The sequence below is a fragment of the Barbus barbus genome, assembly GCF_936440315.1.
Source record: "Barbus barbus genome assembly, chromosome: 11".
Lineage (NCBI taxonomy): Eukaryota > Metazoa > Chordata > Actinopteri > Cypriniformes > Cyprinidae > Barbus > Barbus barbus.
In genome coordinates, this window is record NC_136739.1 from 1583107 (window position 1) to 1603101 (window position 19995).

Sequence of the window (19995 nt, forward strand, 5' to 3'; positions counted from 1 at the left end):
GTGGGCAATGGTGCTCCTGCCTCATGTTTCCATATTTGGTTTGTTTCCTGTCCTTGTTTAGTGTGATTATCAGTTAATTTTTGTCCAGCTGTGTTTGTCTTATTATCTGTTATTATCCCTTGTATTTAAGCCCTGTCTGTTAAGACCAGACCTAAACTGATAATAAACGGCGCCCCTTCACCTCGTTTTGTTTTTTCATTTTTGAAAGTCTTTTGTTTTGTTCCTGCCTGTCTGTTTCCCCTGCGGCATGGAAGTCGCCGCTCGTCCTTCTGCCATAGCCCGCGTATGCAGTGTGGGAGTTCGGTAAGATCTCCGTGAGTCCTTCAAGTCCGCCGCCATTCGCGGGAGATCGACGCCGCCGTCTGCGGCTCTCCCAAGCCCGCTGCTGACTCAAGCCCGCCGGCCCGCCAGCAAGTTCCCGTGGATCCAGTCCAAACATCACGGCCAGGAGTGCAGTGCCATGTCCCCGGAGTCATGGTTTTTAAGTCTTGTTGTGCCCACAGGAACATTTTAATCACCTTGTCATGTCGGCCTTGTCTTGGCCCCCGACGAGTCTCTCCTGTCCCTGAGGTGGAAGCGGTTGCTGAGGGACCCTGTGAGGGCCCCTGACTCCTTGTCATGCCCAGAAGAAGCCTTGACTTCTGAGCTTAGCCCAAGAAGGGCTTCCTGTGGGCAGTCCTGTTCTTGTTTGTCTAGCCCCGGAGGGCTCCTTATACCCTGTAGCTGCCCCATGGATTTGTTAAAAAAATTCTGAATGAAACCTAGATTGAACATTTTGTTAATATGCAAATGTTCCATCTTTCTGTGTACATAATGCATTAACAAACAAATCTGCATTTTGTCATTAAGTTCTGGATTTTATGTCAGATAATTCATTCAATCCACAAAATGAGTCGGATCACATTAGGTGGATCAAATATACTGTTTGTAGATTCTTTTAGTGCAATTAATTTTTTAACATTGAGCTGCTCATATGCTCACTGCCTGCTTCATGCACACAGTGAGGCATGCTGGGACGCAGCTGAAATGAGATGATAAAGCACCACGACTGGGCCACACGCTGAGGGTGTCTCCTGCCTTCTGGAGCTGCACCGTACCACCCAGAGCGGTTGAGCCTATAGAAATCTGTCATCCCTCTGCTGAGCCGACAGAGGGTCACATTTCAACATGAACAACGTTCCTCATTTATAAAGTAATGAGAAATGAATAAGTAAATGAATGGATGTACCTTGATGTAGCAAGAAAGTCAGTCTTGACCTCCATCGGATATGTTAGACCTGACAGAAAGCCAACCACTAGTGAGGATGAACAATGGAGCAAAGGTCAAACAAGGTGATTTTTAATGGAAAGCCAGCATGGAGACAATATGCCAATCTGGTGCTAGTTGTGACAAAATGAATTCCCATCACAAAAGAAATCAATACTCATTGTAGCCTCCTTCCTCTTACACAGCCATTTGTCTTTTGAACAGAACCCTGTCACTTCTTCTGGCTGTCTGCAAATTATTCACACTTATTCAGTGGATCTTAAATTCCCAAGGTGCCTGGACAGGCTTCTAGAGTCCAGTTTAATCAGTAAATTGTGTATTTTACGCTCTGTACTACCAGACAGTAGAAGAGGGGCTGGTATTGTACCCAGGAGAATCTATCAACTGGAGGAGGATTGCTTTTCCCCCTCACGTATGAGGAAGTATATAATACACATTATTTAGGTACAGGACAGTGGATGTGAAATGAAAGGAGTGTATTGATAGGTTGCAGACTCCACGCTGGATCTTGGGAAACCCATTTCTCTTCCATATCAGACCCTCAGCTGACACTAGCTGAACAACAGCTGCAGATATTGCACTCTGCAAATTTTATTTCACCGCATGTCTGATCGAGGGGCTGGCAGCAAACAAGAAGCCCACCAAGAGAGGCCATTTCTGTCTCCCTGTGGATGTCTGCCTGAAAATAACCACAAAAAGAGTGTGATATGACACGCTTGTATACAAATATTTAATTGGGAATCCAAATAGTTAAAGATTCAGTTCAGAAAAATTTAAATTCTGTAATTTACTCACCCTCATGTTGTTCCAAAACCATATGGTTTTCTTTTGTGGAGAAATTGTGAATATAGTACTGGTTGCTCTTAACCAACACATTCTCACTCCCAACTCATCACATATTGATGCTTGGTCAGGACCTTTTGGCGTCGCTCTGATGCACTGGGTACCCCTTTAGTGTCATTTTTTGACGTGCAGGGTCCTCCATTGCTTTAAATAAGAAACCCTTGGCATCAATAAGGCACTGGGAATTTTACCGTCATGATTAAATGATATATTGGGTAATAATATTGCCATTATTGCATTTATGTTGGGGTGTGATTTTCCAATGTAAACAGTCACAACAGTTTTATTTACATTACACTATTTACACATTTATGAGCACATAACCCAACCCCTGCCCCCAAACCTACCATTTGTCAATAAAAACAACATATAACAGGCAGATACAACTACCGTCATAATTTATTCCAAAAATAATAATATTCCAAGTCTTCCAAGGCAAAAAGGATTGATTTGTAAGAGGAATAGACGATCGACCGTAAAGCTCAGTCTGCGCAAATTAAAAAAAGGCCGCCAGAAGCAGCCTTACATCAAAAAGATATTGTATGGCTTCAGAAAACTTGGAATGCAACACGACTTGCGTATAATGCTTTTATACTGCTTTGTTATGCTTTTTTATGGTCAGTTTTTGCACATGTATTTGCCTACTAAGTGTTTTTTATTGTTCAGAAGTGGGTGGGTTTAGAGTAAGGGTGAGGTTAGGTGCTCCAGTGAAAGTATACATTTATATACAATATTAATATTTTTTACAAATGCATGCAAACTATTAAGACAAACAACTGATAATAATGGAAGACCCTGCACGTCGAAAAGTGATGCTAAAAGGATACCTTGAGCATCAAAATGCAACACCAAGCGTCAGTAACGAGTTGGGAGTGAGAACGTGTTGCCTTAACAGTAACAATGAATAGGGGCTGTAACTTTACATAAAGATGGAAAAACACCATAAAAGTAGCATTAAGGATTTGCAGATGATTTGAGTGCTATATGAAGGCTGAAATTAAAGCCATTATTTTGTGATAATCTTCCACTCCAGTGGTTATTCACTGCTGTGACCGGAACATTCAGTCAGTGAGTTATGATTGACTTGAATTAACCATTCAGACTGGTTTTGTGAATTGGATTTATCAACTCACTGAAAAGATAAAGAAGAGCTCAGATAGTCGCCCAGATTTCAGTCAATAATGAACATAAAGCTATTGTTTGGCTTCAGAAAGACTTTAAAGTCGGCATGAAATTAGATGCATCTTATCGATCTTATAATGAATGATTCACTCGTGCATATGTTTAGATTTTTTGTGCCTATAATTTTAAATCAACTGATGTCGCAAGATGTCAATTTCTAACCTGTTGTTAATTGGCTGTAATATTGAATATATGTCATAAAAAAGATTTATCACTATTTCCATTTAATCACAATTGTAAGGAGCCATATTCATTTTGCTTAATTCATTTTCAATATGTTTCGAAAAGAATGGCAAGTTTTTTTTTTTTTTGAATGACATGAGAGTGAGTACATAATGACAGAGTTTTCATATAAAAGTAATAATAATAATAATAATAATTTGTTACATTTATATAGCGCTTTTCTAGGCAAAGCGCTTTACATAGTAAGGGGGGTATCTCCTCGTCCACCACCAATGTGCAGCATCCACCTGGATGATGCGACGGCAGCCATAGTGCGCCAGAACGCCCACCACACACCAGCTTATTGGTGGAGAGGAGACAGTGATGAAGCCAATCAGTAGATATGGGGATGGTTAGGAGACCATGATGGTCAGAGGCCAATGGGCAAATGGGATTTTTTATGACCACAGAGAGTCAGGACCTCGGTTTAACGTCTCATCCGAAGGACGGTGCTTTTTACAGTATAGTGTCCCCATCACTATACTGGGGCGCTAGGACCCACCCAGACCGCAGGGTGAGCACCCCCTGCTGGCCTCACTAACACCTCTTCCAGCAGCAACCTAGTTTTCCCAGGAGGTCTCCCATCCAGGTACTGACCAGGCTCAACCCTGCTTAGCTTCAGTAGGCAACCAGTCTTGGGCTACAGGGTGATATGGCTGCTGACATAAAAGTAAACTACACGATAAAATCCATTGGTATAATGGTTTTGCACTGTTCTTCACTTAGGATTCACTGCTCTACCTTCAGAGAATCAAGCGGCTGTTATTGAGTAGCCCTCTCAATCAGTCATCAGCCAAGTGTCTTTCCCTCTTAAATGAGAGCACAAATGCCACCAATTTCTGCAGAGAAAAATAACTGCGGTTGCAAATGCCACAAGACCCAAAATCAACAGTAATAAGCGCTTTGATCAATAATAGATCACGCTGTCAGGTACAAACACGTTCTGCATTAATTAGCTGCGTGTGTGGCGGAGGCTGAGTCAGGTTTATGGTCTACACCCCTGGACGTGAAAACAAATCCAATAGGCCCGATCCGATGGAAATGAGGGCTTTGATTAGCCTATGACATCGAGAGGAGAAAGACATTAAGTTGGAGGCCACTGCTTCGGTGGATATCTGTCTAGGATCAGCAGCATGAGATAATTGTCTCTGAACTGCTGATATACGCAGGGTGTGATCGTATCATGAAAAAGCAGGAGAAAGATTGACAGAGAAGCCATTTGATGCCAAAGAGATGATTTGACACAGGTAAAGGACAGATAAGTCAATTATTTGACGTTTGATCCCGTATTCAACAACGTCACCCTATAGCACAGCTAATTTTCCCTTCTTATAATGCATAAATATAATCCACAGGATACATGGATTGATAATTAGATGCATATTATCTCCTCTACTTGTTTTGTCAATGAACATAAATTTAATGATAATTTAGATTGGGGTCAGGTTTTGTCTATGCTGTTGGGACCAAATGTCCACACAAGGATAGTAAATCCTGAAATCACTAACATTATAGGGGCAGCCAATAGTGCCCATGAGAAAAACAGCTCAATAAACATATTAATAATGGCTTAGTGAAAATCTAAAAAAATAAATAAATAAAAAATCAAAATAATTTAAAAAAAGGGAGACATGTTTATATTAAGTCCATTTTATATTAAAGCCACTGTAAGTATAAAAGCATCTGCTGAATGACAGCTTGCCATTTAATTTCTTACTAAATCTGGACATGACACATTGCCTAAATGTAATCACATACAGTATATAGATGCAGATGGAAAATAAAACGGGGCACATATGTAAACAAGTTGCATTAAAGGAATATGTCTGTTGATCTCATCTTTGCTACATGGCATCTGTGGCAACATTTAAGAGCAGAACATATATTTTATTTAAAGTAATAAAACATCAACTCATGCCTCATGTTTAAAAAAAATAGAAAAAATTGAGGTTACAGTGAGGCTATTAAAATGGAAGTGAAAGGATTTTAAAGCAGAAGCTTATAATTTTAAAATCTTGTGTATTATTTGAGTTATAAAACAGTTGTTTTAGAAGTTATGTTGTCATGGCAACATGGGAAGTTTGTAAAATAGAACATAACTTCACAAAGAAAAGGTTAGTAATTTTAAGTGTGGCTATACTACTGAAACAATGAGTAACGTGGTATTTAGATTGGGCTCTTTCACTTCCATTGGAAGTGTACTTCATTATATCACAGATTTTTTTTTCTCTTATCCAAACTAAAATTTCAGTTGGTATTTTTCAATTCAGGAGCACAGAGTCTCATAATAACACAACCTGTTCAACAGCCCCCTTCATTACCCCAGCTCTATTTTTATGTGCGTGGGTTTTAAGTCAGTTCATAGCCTCAATGCCTCTGTTTATTACTACTGCTCTTCAAAGATGAATTGCATTAGAGACGAGCGCACTCAGCCCGATACAATAACCAAGTGCTACCTGGACAGGCGCCAGAATGGTTCTAACATTAGCTCCACATCGCATATGTCAGAGTCAGTGCGTGATCGGCTCTCTGAGGCTGTGATTGGGGCAATCCAGAACGGCAAATCAAATCAGCTTTTACAGGGGATGGCTGTAAGTGCTAGAGAAACACTGACCACAAATTAATTATTAAACATGGAGATATCAGGCTTATAAATGTACACTGCAGATACACCTCTATGGCAGCGAGGAGATGCTATCTGACCCTCACAAATAGGGCCCTTAAGTGCCCCTGAACCTGAGATAAATTTGGGCAATCGAAGAGCTTGTACACACCGCACAGCAAGATACTGAAAGATTGCACATCTCCATTAAACTGCAGCAACTTGTGCTCAGGTTATTTTGAGGCAAACAATCGAGGCTGGATAGTGAGCAATGTGAGGGCGAACATCGCCCTGCTTTGCGGTGACAGCTGTAGTCACTGTGCCATTTAAAGCAAGACCACAGGAGCAGAGTGTTCAGGCGAACGCGCCAATATTTACAAAAGCATTGTGCAAGCACAATGGCCGACACAATGCCTCTGGACCGCAATGAAGAGGTGAAAATCCCTTCAAAGCTTCCAAGTCAATAATTGTTTGCTTAATAATATAGATAAAACAATGTTTTGTTTCCTATTGTTTGCAAAAACGACCCTTTTGACTCACCGTGGGCCATTGTTGACTAGCGCAGAGCAAGGAGTCATGCCTCTGGCAGCGATGTAGAATCCCAATACATGTTCCCTCTGTCATGCATTTCAAAAAGAAGCTTAATTAGTCTTCCAGCTTTTAAGATGCTCTAGCTAATGAATTTCATTAAACAAGAAAGTGGCCTGATATGTGGGCACTACTCTGACAGATGAGAGGAAGGGAGTGGGTGGAGAGGGAGGCTAGCTGCGTGGGTAGTCCAACAAAGATACAGCCTCCAGCAAAGACTTTATAAAACACACAAAGATGCCCTGCAAAGCTACTCATTATGTCGACAATGACAGCCATCATACTGCTGGGAACGTACGTTCTCCTGCATCCCAACAGGATCGTTTTAATGAAGCGGGTTTATAGGAGCACTGTGAGGAAAGTATTTGGGGTCGCAGAAATGCTTCTAGCTTCTGTGAGTCTGAGCTCTCTGCTGATACTGCGAGAACATGAGCCAACTCTTGGCACCTGCCCAGGCCCTGAGCTGAATCCGACCCTTCCCCTGGGTCCTAGTCCGCTCCCTCCCCTTCTGTAATTTTAGTCCACTACTCTACAAGCGCAGCGGAGCTTTTGAGCAGAGCCACTACACAGATAAACACTGCAGCAAGGAAACTCAAACAATGTATTGAATGTATCCCAACACATCTCAAGGTGGTCTGCACTTTCAAACCTAGCACTGCGGTAAAGCACTCAATTTATGAGCAGGATACTGAGAGTTGCTGCAATCAAGAGTGCATTTTAAATCAGTTTTGAATATTATTAAAGGGAAAGTTCACCCAAATATGTAAATTCTGGCATCATTTGCTCACCCTCACTTCTTCCAGGAAACTACAAAAGAAGATATTTTGAAAAACTGCTTTTGTCCATACTCAAAAAATGACATAAAGGTAGCGAGAATTTAATCCATATGACTCGACTGATATATTAAAAGCCTTCTAAAGCAGCATGCTCAACTTGTGTCATGAACAGAAATGTAATCCCCTCAAATCAAATCAAAACATTGATCAATGCCATATGTAATTTAGTCTGTGTATTCATGTGCTGATCAATGTTTTGATTTAATTTGAGATTGAATAACGACCTAAATTCAATCTGTTTATCATACGCTCTCAAAAAATGTCACACGTAAAGCGACACTTTATTTACCCCCTACCCCAACTATCTTATTAACTCCTAAAAGGCTCGTAGTAGTACAGTGAAAGTTTATATTATTACTCTAAGGTACTAATTAGGGTAGTTGTCCCTTTAAATTTCATGCTACCTTTATGTCCTTTTTGAAAGTGTTGGAGCCCTTTGACTTTAGAAATTCTTTGAAATATCTTCCTTTGTGTTCCAGAAAATAAAGCGAATAACATGAGGCTGAGTAAATGATGAACTATCCTATTAAAGCAAACTCAAGGTGGTCTGCTCTTGCAAACGCAGAACTGCGGTGAAGCACTCAATTCATGAGCTGGATATTGAGTTGCAGGACCTAAAAATGCATTTTAAATCAGTTCTGAATATGTATTAAGGTGAAAGAGGCTGTAGGTATAGAAACGGGGTCAAATTCACCATTCATCCAGAATAGAAAAGGAAATGGGAAATTATAAGGGAGATAATGTTTTCACACAGGTGGAAACATTCTAATAAAGAGGATAAGTGTTTGAAATGACATTTACGCTCTCAACTGCAGCGCCACACACACAGAAATCCTGCACGCAGAAATCGAAACACAAACACAGGTACGCACACACACAGAACCTGCTCCATAAAGCTGTCTCTTTGAGCTCTGCTGCTTTAATTTACACAGCCAGCACCAACTCTATCTCTCTTCACGCTGACCATGCACATTCCCCGGGATCCTTCCACTGCCATTACCGCTGCTGTTGTTTCAAGCAGAGATTAAATAAGAGGCCAGAGGAAGATAAATCTGAGAATCCGCTAGGCTGCCAGACCAAAAAAAATCAATGTTTTTTCTATGGGAGAATTCTAATGAAGGTACAGAGGTACTCGCCTTACAAATCACCGGCAGGTTTAGAGATATTTGAAGCTCTATGTGATCTTCAGAACCTTTTGTGTGAAGCTAAAGAAAGAACTAATTGAGGGTGTTACGTAAAATAAAGAAGACTCTCGCGCTAATACGTCAAACGGACACTTTTAAGGCATCTGTTCGCGCTATTTGCATTAGGTGAATAATATATGTCGACGCAAGATGCTGATTTAATGGTCAGAGCTGGAATATGCAAGGTTTTGTTGTTGTCATCAGTCTCTTCTGGCACGGTGAGCGTCTCACTCACAAATACAGCTCCTCAATCTTATTTCTCGACTCTCAGATAGATCTATCTTCAGATTTAAAGCCCTGCTCGTGCATCGGAATAGAGAGTCAGAGCGATATTGATTATTGGGCTGGTGTTGACAGCATTTTCTACAATCAAAATGCTTGAGAAGAAAGTTTAGAGTGAGATTGGTTATGTTATTAGAAAGGAAAGATTACAGGGGTCATTCAGAGGTTGCTTTGGGGACTGTCCTAGAACGCCATCAGGAGGGAGAGAGGGATTATGCGATAGCACGCACACACACACACACACACACACACCGTCCTATGGTCAGCCTCAGAGGCTAAAAGAGATTCTGCAGTACTTCGGTGTCCCAAATCAGAGAGACCTTTCAACTGTGCCTGATGCAACGTGTGCCTCTGCGGTGTCAAATATGCACATATTAAAACTTGATCTTTCAGTTGTCTCTCAGCCTGTGTGATATGATCAAATAAAAGGGTCTGTACACAATAACAGCTATTCTTTTCAACCAGATTTCAAATGCTGTGGAGTTTATGGTTGAAACCTTGTCACAGCGCTCTCTTCTTTGGTGCTGTGTGTACATTTGTTTGTTAAACTTTCATCTCACTAGCATGCACACCGCAAGACAAGCGGTCTCGCACCAGAGCGCAGGAGCAGAATGCCGTGAAATTGCTGTGATCGTGTGCACGTGCAGTATATGAAGTGAAACACCACAGGCTTTAAACGCCTGACAGGCAACGATGAAGTTTGTATCCTTCGGTCACAAGTCAGCCGGTTTTCTGAACCCAACCTCAACAAGGATTGCTTTGTTATCTGCTTAGGTGTTTATTAAGGCTTTGAAACAGGGATTTAAATGTCAATAATCGCCATGGCTACCACATGAAAGGCTGGTGGTTTTCTCTTCTCTGAAGTCCAGATCATAGCTTCTTCAGAATGCAAAGACGTGATGATGGGGAAGTTTTGCTTTTTAAAATAACTTTTTATTCATCAAAAAATCCTGATTTTATTTCAGTGTATTGCTGATGTATTATTTTATTGTATTTTTGAATAAATAAATTCAGCTTTTATGAGCATCAGAGACTTCTTTCAACAACATCGTGTGCAAAAAGAGAAAAAGTATTCAACAAAAGCACAAATACATTTTAATAATAATAATAATAATCATATATATTAATATAATAATAATAATTTAGACCGATTTTTTTTCTGTTTGGGTTACAACACAATAGTCTGTAAAGACAGCAGTGTGGATTATTTGAATGTGATATAAATTTATAAATAATAAAATATTATAAATTGAACAGTCTTATTACTGTGGTATCATTGATTTCAGATTCATCCTTAAAAAGCAAATTGTAGTTGTGGACATTTTACATGTCTGTCAGACAGCTGCTTCCTGTCTAAGTGGGTGGTTCTTGGCCAGAATAATTGGCCACAATTGCAAAGTGTCCCAGACTTTATTGTAAGAAATCTGGCCCTACAAAAATGATCATTTCACACAACCTGTCTTTCATTCAAGCAAACAGATACAATGAAAATAATCTTGATTTTAGGGCCTCTAAAATGCATTGTCTCGCATGAGTTCCCTCCCTAACTCTGTTTTTGAAATCCATCTTCATGATCCATAATCATGTACAACATCAAAGCTATAAAATTTGCTTATATGAGTAGTAACCTACATGTTTTTTATTAGAATATAAATCCTAGACATTTTATATATTTTTATATACAAAAAAGGAGATACATATAAACCCACTTAAAAACTAGTCATTTCGTCAGTCATTTCAATGCCTTTTTGAAAAGTTATAGTTTAACACTATTTGGGGTTTATTCAAAATAACACTGCCCAAACTTCACAGGCCAAGGTTAAAATGACGGGTAGCATGAGATTATTTTTCTTATGATGTCTCATGATCTTTAAACAAACAGTAGACCACCGTTAATTAGCTCACATTCTGATCATTAGAAGCTGCTCACATGCAAAACGCAGTCCCCAGCAAACCATGGCCAGAGATTTTAATGTGTTTGAAACACAAGCACACTGACGTGCACAAATACACAAAAGAGAAATTAGAAAAAAGGCACAGACACAAGTACACAACCAGGTTCACACACACACACACACACACACACACATTGCAGTTCAATATTCAGCGGCTAAATAAATGTATCAAACAAGAAATTGTAGCCAGCAAAATATAATCAGCATTTTGTAGTGAATGTTTATGGTGATTAGGTAGTTCTGATGGATTTATTTCCTACAGTTACTTTGTACACTTAAACATAAATCAGTCCGATATAAAGCTCAAGTGGCAGTGTCTGACCCTGACTCCACCTCCCGGATCTAAATGATTGCAGATTAAGAGGCGGCTGGCAGGAGACAGCACAGCCACTGCCGCCCCAGCCTGACTCCGTTTTGCCCAGAGACGAAGGTGACGACACTTGAATAATTAACAACCACAAATAGAGACTTTAAGCCGCTCTCTCTCTGGAGTAGACAGGAAGAAAACATAAGACAGGAAAGCCACTCTTAGAAATACCTGCATACTTTCCAGGCAGGAGGATCAGCGTTATTACACTTTTATGCAATAATATTATTATATTTTTAATTCATAATTTGTTTTCTTTTCGCCCTTTTTTCTTACTAATGAATCTGAAACTGCACCATATTTGAAATAATGCAGACTACTGTAAGTTTAAGTAAAGTTTTATTCACTCAAATTTACAACAACAGCACACCACGCTACTTGCTGACAATGAATGTGCTATAAATGTGTCCCTGCTATATTTTACAGTAAATTATAACTGCCATCACTCTGGCATCTCTGGGACATTTATGATTCAGCAGCACAGACTGGACCCGCTCAGACTTTCAGTCAATCTCAGATGGTTTTTACTGGATAACATCTACAATAGTCGCTGGATTTTACCACAGTTTGTGCAGTTCATAGCGCTGAATCATTGAGTTTTGAGATTGTTTGGATCATATGTGGCATTATCTGCTGCAGACACTTTGCTATGTGCTTATTTATTATTGTGGTGTTTTCAATTTCAGATATACCTGCTCCGAAACATCACACCGCTCATTTTTTCATCTAGCAGGGTGATCTCTGTTTACACATACACATACCTGTAATGGCAATCTGAGCAATTTTCCAGTAAAAACATATGCATTATTACAAAAGGTTTCATTTGCAAATTAATGATGTTGTTTTGAACTTTCTATTCATTAAAGAATCACAAAAGTATCACAAATGTTTTCCACATTGATAAGAATTAGAAATGTTTCTTGAGCATCAAATCAGCATATTAGAATGGTTTTTGAGGAATCATGTGACAATGATGCTGAAAATTCAGCTTTGCATCACAAATATATATATATATATAGTACTGTACTTTTAATTAAATAAATGTAGCTTTTAACAACCTTACTGACCTTAATGGTAGAGTATTCCTGTTGGATAGATCCTGATTCATTTAAACTGTACACCCTTTCACACAATTATAAAATAATTATGAGCTCAGCTTTCAAGAAGACTGATGCAGGTGAACAAACTCAGTATTAAGCTGGGACTCACACTCTTACTCTTCAGTGCAAGAAACTTTATATGATAATGACCTTTAAAAATGCCATTTATTTATAAATGAATTCCGATGGGACTAAACGTTAATTTGCACTTTGCACTGCTGAATTTAATTATAATCAAAGCTCAGATCAAGCTCAAAGCTCAAAGTATGAAGTACATTTGGAACAGTGTTAAAGTTACAGTATAACATTACCATCTTATAATACTGATTTGTGTGCAAGTGCAGGCACAATCGTTCAGACTTCTCTTTAGAAATCACCAAGAATTAAACATTAATATCAAATTCGGTAATAGAGACAAAAAGAAAGTTGTGTAAATTTTTTAGTATTTCATTTAGTCATTTATATTTACGTCGACAATAAAATTAACTTAAAATTACCATGAATTATTAGCTGTTAGTACATGAATACCATGTTTTAGTGTCTCTCCAAATGTACAGAAACTGACTGTATGTGCATTAGAACCACACTCTAAGTACGAATATTAATGAATAGTAATGAGATCAGGTTGGATTTAGAAAGGAAGAGAAAAAAAAGTGTTACAAGGTGAGAGGAAGTGAGAAAAAGAGAGAGAATGAAAGAGCAGCATGAGAGCAGAGCAGAAGTTAATTGACTTGAGTCAAAGACAAAAGGTCTAGTATTCAGCACTCTAATAATATCATTGCTTGCTGAAGTATCTGAATACTACACAGATAAAGGGAGAGGTGGAGAGAGGTAGGAGGTTCAGTGTACACCAACACTTAACTCAGAGCTCATCAGGATACTGTGGTCACCTGGAGGGCAGACCTTCTCTGGTTCCCTTTCCCTGCATTTCCATCTGTCCTCAATCGCAAACATTCCCCATCGGCGGTCGTCTCCCTGCGATCGGCTCCATTAAAGCAGGAGTTGGGCAGCAGTGAAGCTCAATGAACTGAGGGTCTGCCGCTGTGTTACTCAGTGTTTACAAGCTTGCTTGGTCTGCTGCAGACTTTTTTAAAAAGGAGGAAAAGAAGCGCTTCACTTCTATCAAGCATCAAATCAAGTGAGACGAGGCAGCTGGGATGCTCTGCATCATAATATCACTCAAAGGAATGGGGAACATTAAAAGGCTCTCAGCACTCATATTGCAGTGAGTGGCTGTGAGCAACGATGGGGACTCGTTCAATTACTGGCACAACCACAGGGCTCTCGTTCCAGCGCTGCACCTGTACCCTCCCATACCTACTGCATTCATTGTGCTGCATGTTTCATTTATATTATATAGCATAAACACAAAAGCATATAGAGCGTTAAAGGGACAGTTCACATAAAAATGAAAATGGTCATCATTTACTCACCCTCTTATCATTCCAAACCTGTATGCTGTTATGTTTTGTTGAACGCAAAATGAGAATTTTGAAGAAGTTTTTTTAGCTTATATTTAAAGTCTTCTGGAATAATTTTAAAAAAGAAATGCAGTTCAAACATGTTTCATATCCTTAACAACAGCATTGGATCCAAATATTATTAAATGAAACCAGAGATGCTGCAATGATAAATGAATCAATGAATACAGACTTAGATTTGCTTACACAAAGCAATCATGTAGCAGAAGACTAGACTATATAGCAAGAAGACTTGGCAACACTTTAGAATAGGGAACACTTATTCACTATTAACTACGACTTTTCCCTCAGTATAGTCCTAATTTGCTGGTTATTAATAGTTAGTAAGGTAGTTGTTAAGTTTAGGTATTGGTAGGATTAGGGATTTAGAATAAGGTCATGTAGAATAAGGCATTAATACATGCTTAATTACTACTACTAAATGGCTAATATTATAATAATATTCTAGTAATATGCATGCTAATAAGCAACTTATTAAGAGACCCTAAAATAAAGTCTTACCGAAGACTTTTATGGTCTTTTTGCAACTCAGAAAGCAATAAACAACCCAAGTTGTATGGTTGAAATCCGTGGGAATGCATGAATTGATCAAATTACCATTCAAAAGTCTGCTCTATAATTTGTTTTGTTTTATTTTTAAGTCTTTTACAGAATGCTCACTACATTTATTTGCCCAAAATACAATAAAAACAGCAATTTTGTGAATAATTATTACAATTTAAAATAACTATTTTCTATTGTATTATATTTTAAAATGTAATTTATTCCTGAAATGGCAAAGCTGAATTTTCAGAAGCCATAACAGTCTTCAGCGTCACATGATCCTTCAGAAATTCTAATATGATGACAGTGATACTAATTCATATTTTTTTGTGGAAACCAAATAAAGTGTGACCAAAAGGGATTTAGAAAGTGCAATTGTGTATATGGCAGCATATGTATAATGCATGTAAAGTATCTGCCAAATGCATTAAAGTTAAATTTACATTTTACATTAAAGTTGCATTTTAAAACTCGTGCTGAGTATAAAATGTCTTTATATGGAAAACAGCTACATAAATATTCTTCAAAAATTCTTCTTTTGCGATCCACTGAAAAAATAACAGCATACTGTACAGCTTTGGATCAACATACAGGTGAGTACAGTAAATAATGAACACTTCTGGGTGAACTGTTCCTTTAGGAATCATATGCTTTCAGGGTCAGAGTGGATATGTCACAGGCAATGGTATAGCAGCATCAGTCCCTTAGGAGGCAGGAACGCTGTAAGGAACGCTGTAAGGAAGCCTCTCTATATGCTGCCCTTCAGTTGTACAAGACCAGAGCTCAGGGCTGGCAGGGTATTTTTACTCCACTGCTTACGAGTGCAAAACCCTCCCGACGCGTACAAGAATGCCTGGCAAAGTTCAAGCGATTATATAGAGGCGAGCGCTTCGGAGCAAGAGATTGGTCTCACCGCATTAGGCGCTTATTCTGCATTGAAACAGCGGGTAAATTATAGATCCTTGTGTCCAGCGACTTAAATATTTATGAGGGTAAGACAACAACAATGGGTTGACAGCATAAGATCGCCGTGAACGTTTCATCTCTAAACATCAGGTGAGCCAAATACAGGAAGGAGAAAGGGTAAAGCTGCCATGCTGCTGTGTAATTGTGCTATTATACCTCAGCAGCATGCCTACAGTGAAACCCTGCTGTGCCTTTGTGCCTTCTAAGTACACAGTTTATTCAATGGGGTATTTTCTGTGAATCAGTGTGAAAATGGGTTCACCGTCAGTAGAAAACATGGGATTAGCACTTTTATAAGGGCCCCTGGAATCTGCACCGTGCCTCTTTTGTGCAGAGAGGAGGAGAACAACACAACCAGGGCAAGAGATTTGATTTGTCACAGTGAATACCTCCAAAACACACACACATACACACTCACAAAGAAACAAACACCCGTGTCTGCGGGGTTCAGAGAGAATGATTCCATTGTTATAAAGTTAACAGCACTGTGAAATGAAATTGATGCAGCACTAGCAGGCAAAACGCCACGTTCAGGGTATTTAAATGAACCTGGCGTTTATGAGTAACAGAAGGCCATGAATGGAGTGAATCTTAATCAGCCAAGTGCGAGCGTGCCACACATTTGTCTCGGGCGTGTGTAAAGTTAACTACATCTGTCTGCATTCGGCAGTGATGACAAGCTTTGGGTTCTCCCCGTCTGTAAATAATGCATGCTGCACGGTGTGATATCTAAACGCTCGTTTCTCCCTCGCACCTGGATGGGGCCGTGCGGTAAAACGCGGCGAAAGGTTGCAGAGGCTAATCGTCCGAGCCACTACATTAATTACCCCGCAGCCGAGCTTGTGCACGGGGGCCTGGTCACTGCTAGAGCTGGATTTCTGCTGTAATTCTCAATTAGGAAGCAACTCGGAGCGCGTCTGCACACACATACCCATTGTGTTCTCACAATGCAAATTGTCGGGCTGGCTTTCCCAGCAGGGAAAGACAAAGGGTAAGAGGAACATAATAACATTTTGCCCTTTTTCAATCCCTCTCCTCCCACTGTTTTAGTCTCTTTCTCTCTCGCTCTCTGCGATTAAGCTAGTCTGCTGCTGCACACAGGCGATGGTGATTAGGGCTTCTCAAACTACTGTGCTTTGGATGGTGGCATGAAGAAAGAGCATGATGCACAAGACAAATAGGAATATCAGAGCGACAATGGCGATTTAATTCTATGCATATCACGTTAGCAACATCCAATCTACACAATCACCCAGAACCCCTGCGCAATCAACACAAGAGCTGATTATAACACCTGTTCACGCTGCCATGCATCTGCCAATAGAGGCACTGTGGCCATACATACTGTATAGATATTCAGCATTTGGATCCTTTCCTAGAGCACAGTGGTGTCTGAAATGGGCATCACTGAGTGGAAATGGATGCTCACATCACAGCTCAGCGGGGAGATGGGCTGACTTAGCAGCGACTGTGAAGAAATCGATACCAGCGTTGAAATAACCCCATTGATATGCATATTCATGAAAACTAAAGCAAGGGGCAAAATTCCACTCAGGCGCTGGTGTTCACTCTCTGTCTGACTTTATAAGAGTCCACTGACATAGCACCGCTCCAATCAGGTACAGTTTAATGCAAAGGATGATGTTTTTACTGCCTTATCGCACCTGGACTAAACAGAACAAAACAAAAAACAACAACAAAGAAAAAACAAAACAAAACAAAGCAGAGCAAGGCAAAGCAAAGCAAAGCAAAAACAATAGCTCTTAAAATATACATAATAAAATAATAAATATTTACATATTACTCTTTTAATGAAAACTTACAGACAGTATTACAATATTACAATAATTACAATAATATTACAAAAGTTATTTCTTTGCTACTCTAACATAACAAATGACAAAACAATAATCTACTTGATGCAAAAAGAAACATAATATATACTGTTGTTAATAATAATTATAATAACAATGTAAGCTATGACAAAAGTGAGTTTCATTTCATTTTTAATTTTGTAATTTTAGTTTCCAAACAGTGTTAAATGTTCTGTTTCATGCATTGTTCCAATCTCTTCTCCACAGATGTCGCAAGAAAAACATGGTCAGTGTCAAAGTCACTGTTACGGGCCATTCAATACGTGAGATGCACAACATGTCCTGTTTTCATTTTCCTCTCAACATTATCAACAGGTTGACTCTTTCGCTTGAACCAAGCCATCCGATACAGAGAAAGCCGGGAGAGCAATTTCCTCTAATTACAAAGATGGTCTTTACTGAGTGGTACTGTATTTCATAGCAGAAAAGTCCATCATGTCATAAGAGTGACTATGGGAGCACTCACACTCTCAGTTATATCGTTATCATCCTTCCTCCTCTCCTTTCCTCTGCGTCTGAGCCACACTGAACAAATGTTCTACAGCACAAAGCTTTTCTTCTGGACTAAAATATCACTGCACCAGGAAAAGAAGCCAGATGGCACTGCACCAGCGCTGGGATAAGCACAACTTTCTTAGTCTGCCTTTCATACCCATACATCTGAGAGTGTGTGTGCAAGAGTCCATGAGATTTAGAGCTGCTCTATGCAGCGGCGGGAGTAATGAACGAAATTTACTGTTACAGAGCGGCGGCAGTGATGCACACAACACTCCGCCGTAATTTTACATTCACTGACACCAGATTCTCCCCGCAACAGAGTGGGAGATGTGTCGAATCTGATAATTGCATTGAGATCGAGCCGACAACGGCCACCGAAACCTCATTCTACTTTACGTCCGTGCTCGAGAAACAATCTGTTGCAGCATTCACAGTTACGCCACCCAAACGTTCCCTCAGTATTAGCCTTTCAGATGGAGGTGGGAGGCAGATGAGCAGCATTGGTGCTTGATCCCAAGCCAAGAGCTTCAATATTTCATCTCCAATCATTTTTGATTCTTTTGAAAGGAGGAGGCTGCTATCAAGAAATCTCTGTTCCCCCGACTGACAGAGATGACACGGGCAGCTTTTTTAAAAGCCACATTTAAAAGCTTTGAAAGATGCTTCCTCTCAGGAGCCGAGCGCTTTAATTAAATTACACTGTACGGCTGCATCATTCATCGCATTACTTTGTATTTATAATCCTGCTTAACTCGCAAACGAATTGAAAAAACAATCTTCAAACTGCTCTTAGAGTAATTATGAAAAATAATATTTTACTAACGCTGATTTTGTTTTAAAATTCCCCTTTGCGCTGCCCTAGATATGCTGGGTTTACAGCAGAGTTTGTGCGGAAATAGAGACAGTTTGGTGGGAGCAAAAACAGGAGGATTATTTCGAGGGCAAGACCAGAAAAGTACGGTTAGACTAAATCCCAGGCCATGACTGTGAGTAGAGATTAATTTGATCCCTATCCATCTGTTAGGAATTTAGTTATGGTCACGGACTTGAGCCGAACTCACTTTCTCCATCTGCAACTTTCCTCATAAACAGGAAGTACTGAACATGAAGTCATGGTAACACCTTATTTTACGGTTACATCTATTAGTTGCGTATTAGCATGCATATTACTAGAATATTAGCCATGTATTAGTGCTAATTAAGCACATATTAATGCCTTATTCTACATCTCTGATCCTACCCAACACCTAAATTTAACAACTACCTTACTAACTATTAATAAGCAGCAAATTAAGAATTTATTGAGGGAAAAGTTGTAGTTAATAGTTAACAAGTGTTACCTATTCTAAAATGTGACCGAAGTCATTTTGCAACACTTTTCCAGAAGGATTACTGCTTGGCCAGCTTCACATTAGTGTTACACTGCGATTACTGGGGAATCCGTACAATCATTACAATTACAATTTGATCTATCTAAACTGAAAACAATGGTCACGTCCACTGTAGTCTTACTCAATTCAAAAACATTATTTAACATCACTGAATCTACCTAAATACATTTTTATTTAAATCTCATTCTAATCAGGTGGACAATTGCAGGTTACAACTTTTTGCAGTGTATACAGATTGGTTTTACTATAGTAATCACAGTATTCATTATTTATACCGTATCTGTAGAGTGTAACCACAGTGTTGAAAAGTTTCCAGAAGCAACATTACAGATGCAAACACTTGCTAAGCACATGATCAAACACACATTGGTAAGGGAGACGGGGTAGTTACCAAGTTTTTGTTGCCGTTCTTGCAGAGGGGACCTCGGAAAACTCCCTTGATGTTTCGAAAGTGTCCATTGCTGAGGTGTGTGGAGCTGATGACAATGTAGTAACACGCCATGGAGAACCCGTAGCTTCCATGCACAGAGTCCAGCCAAGAGAGATCGAAACAAGTCCACCCAACAAGCCTTTTCTTTCGTTTCTCTGTTTCAGATGAAAGGCACAAGATCACTTTCCCTCAGTCAGGAACGGAGCGAGCGTGCTCCCTCATTCTCTCGGATCCTCAAACATCAGTCATTTCTCATCGCTGTTACAGTCACTTTGTGGGCTTTTTCTGACGTGCCTCTGCTTCTTATAGTAGCCTCCAGCAATGCGTTATCCCGCTCTCTCCTCTTCCATGCAACGGCAAAGAGAGTAAAGCAGAGCTGCTCTT

General features: G+C 39.6%; 1 protein-coding gene across 1 annotated transcript in view; it reads right to left on the reverse strand.

The window, feature by feature from the left end:
* znf804a (zinc finger protein 804A) overlaps positions 1-19686 on the reverse strand; it is a gene marked incomplete at its 3' end in the record, with an annotated part of 55338 nt that extends 35652 nt beyond the window's left edge. The window contains exon 1 of the mRNA XM_079428386.1: positions 19573-19686. Within this exon, the coding sequence (XP_079284512.1) occupies positions 19573-19683 (111 nt within the window). The 5' untranslated portion in view covers positions 19684-19686. The remainder of the gene's footprint in view (positions 1-19572) is intronic.
* Between the last annotated feature and the right edge of the window lie 309 nt (positions 19687-19995).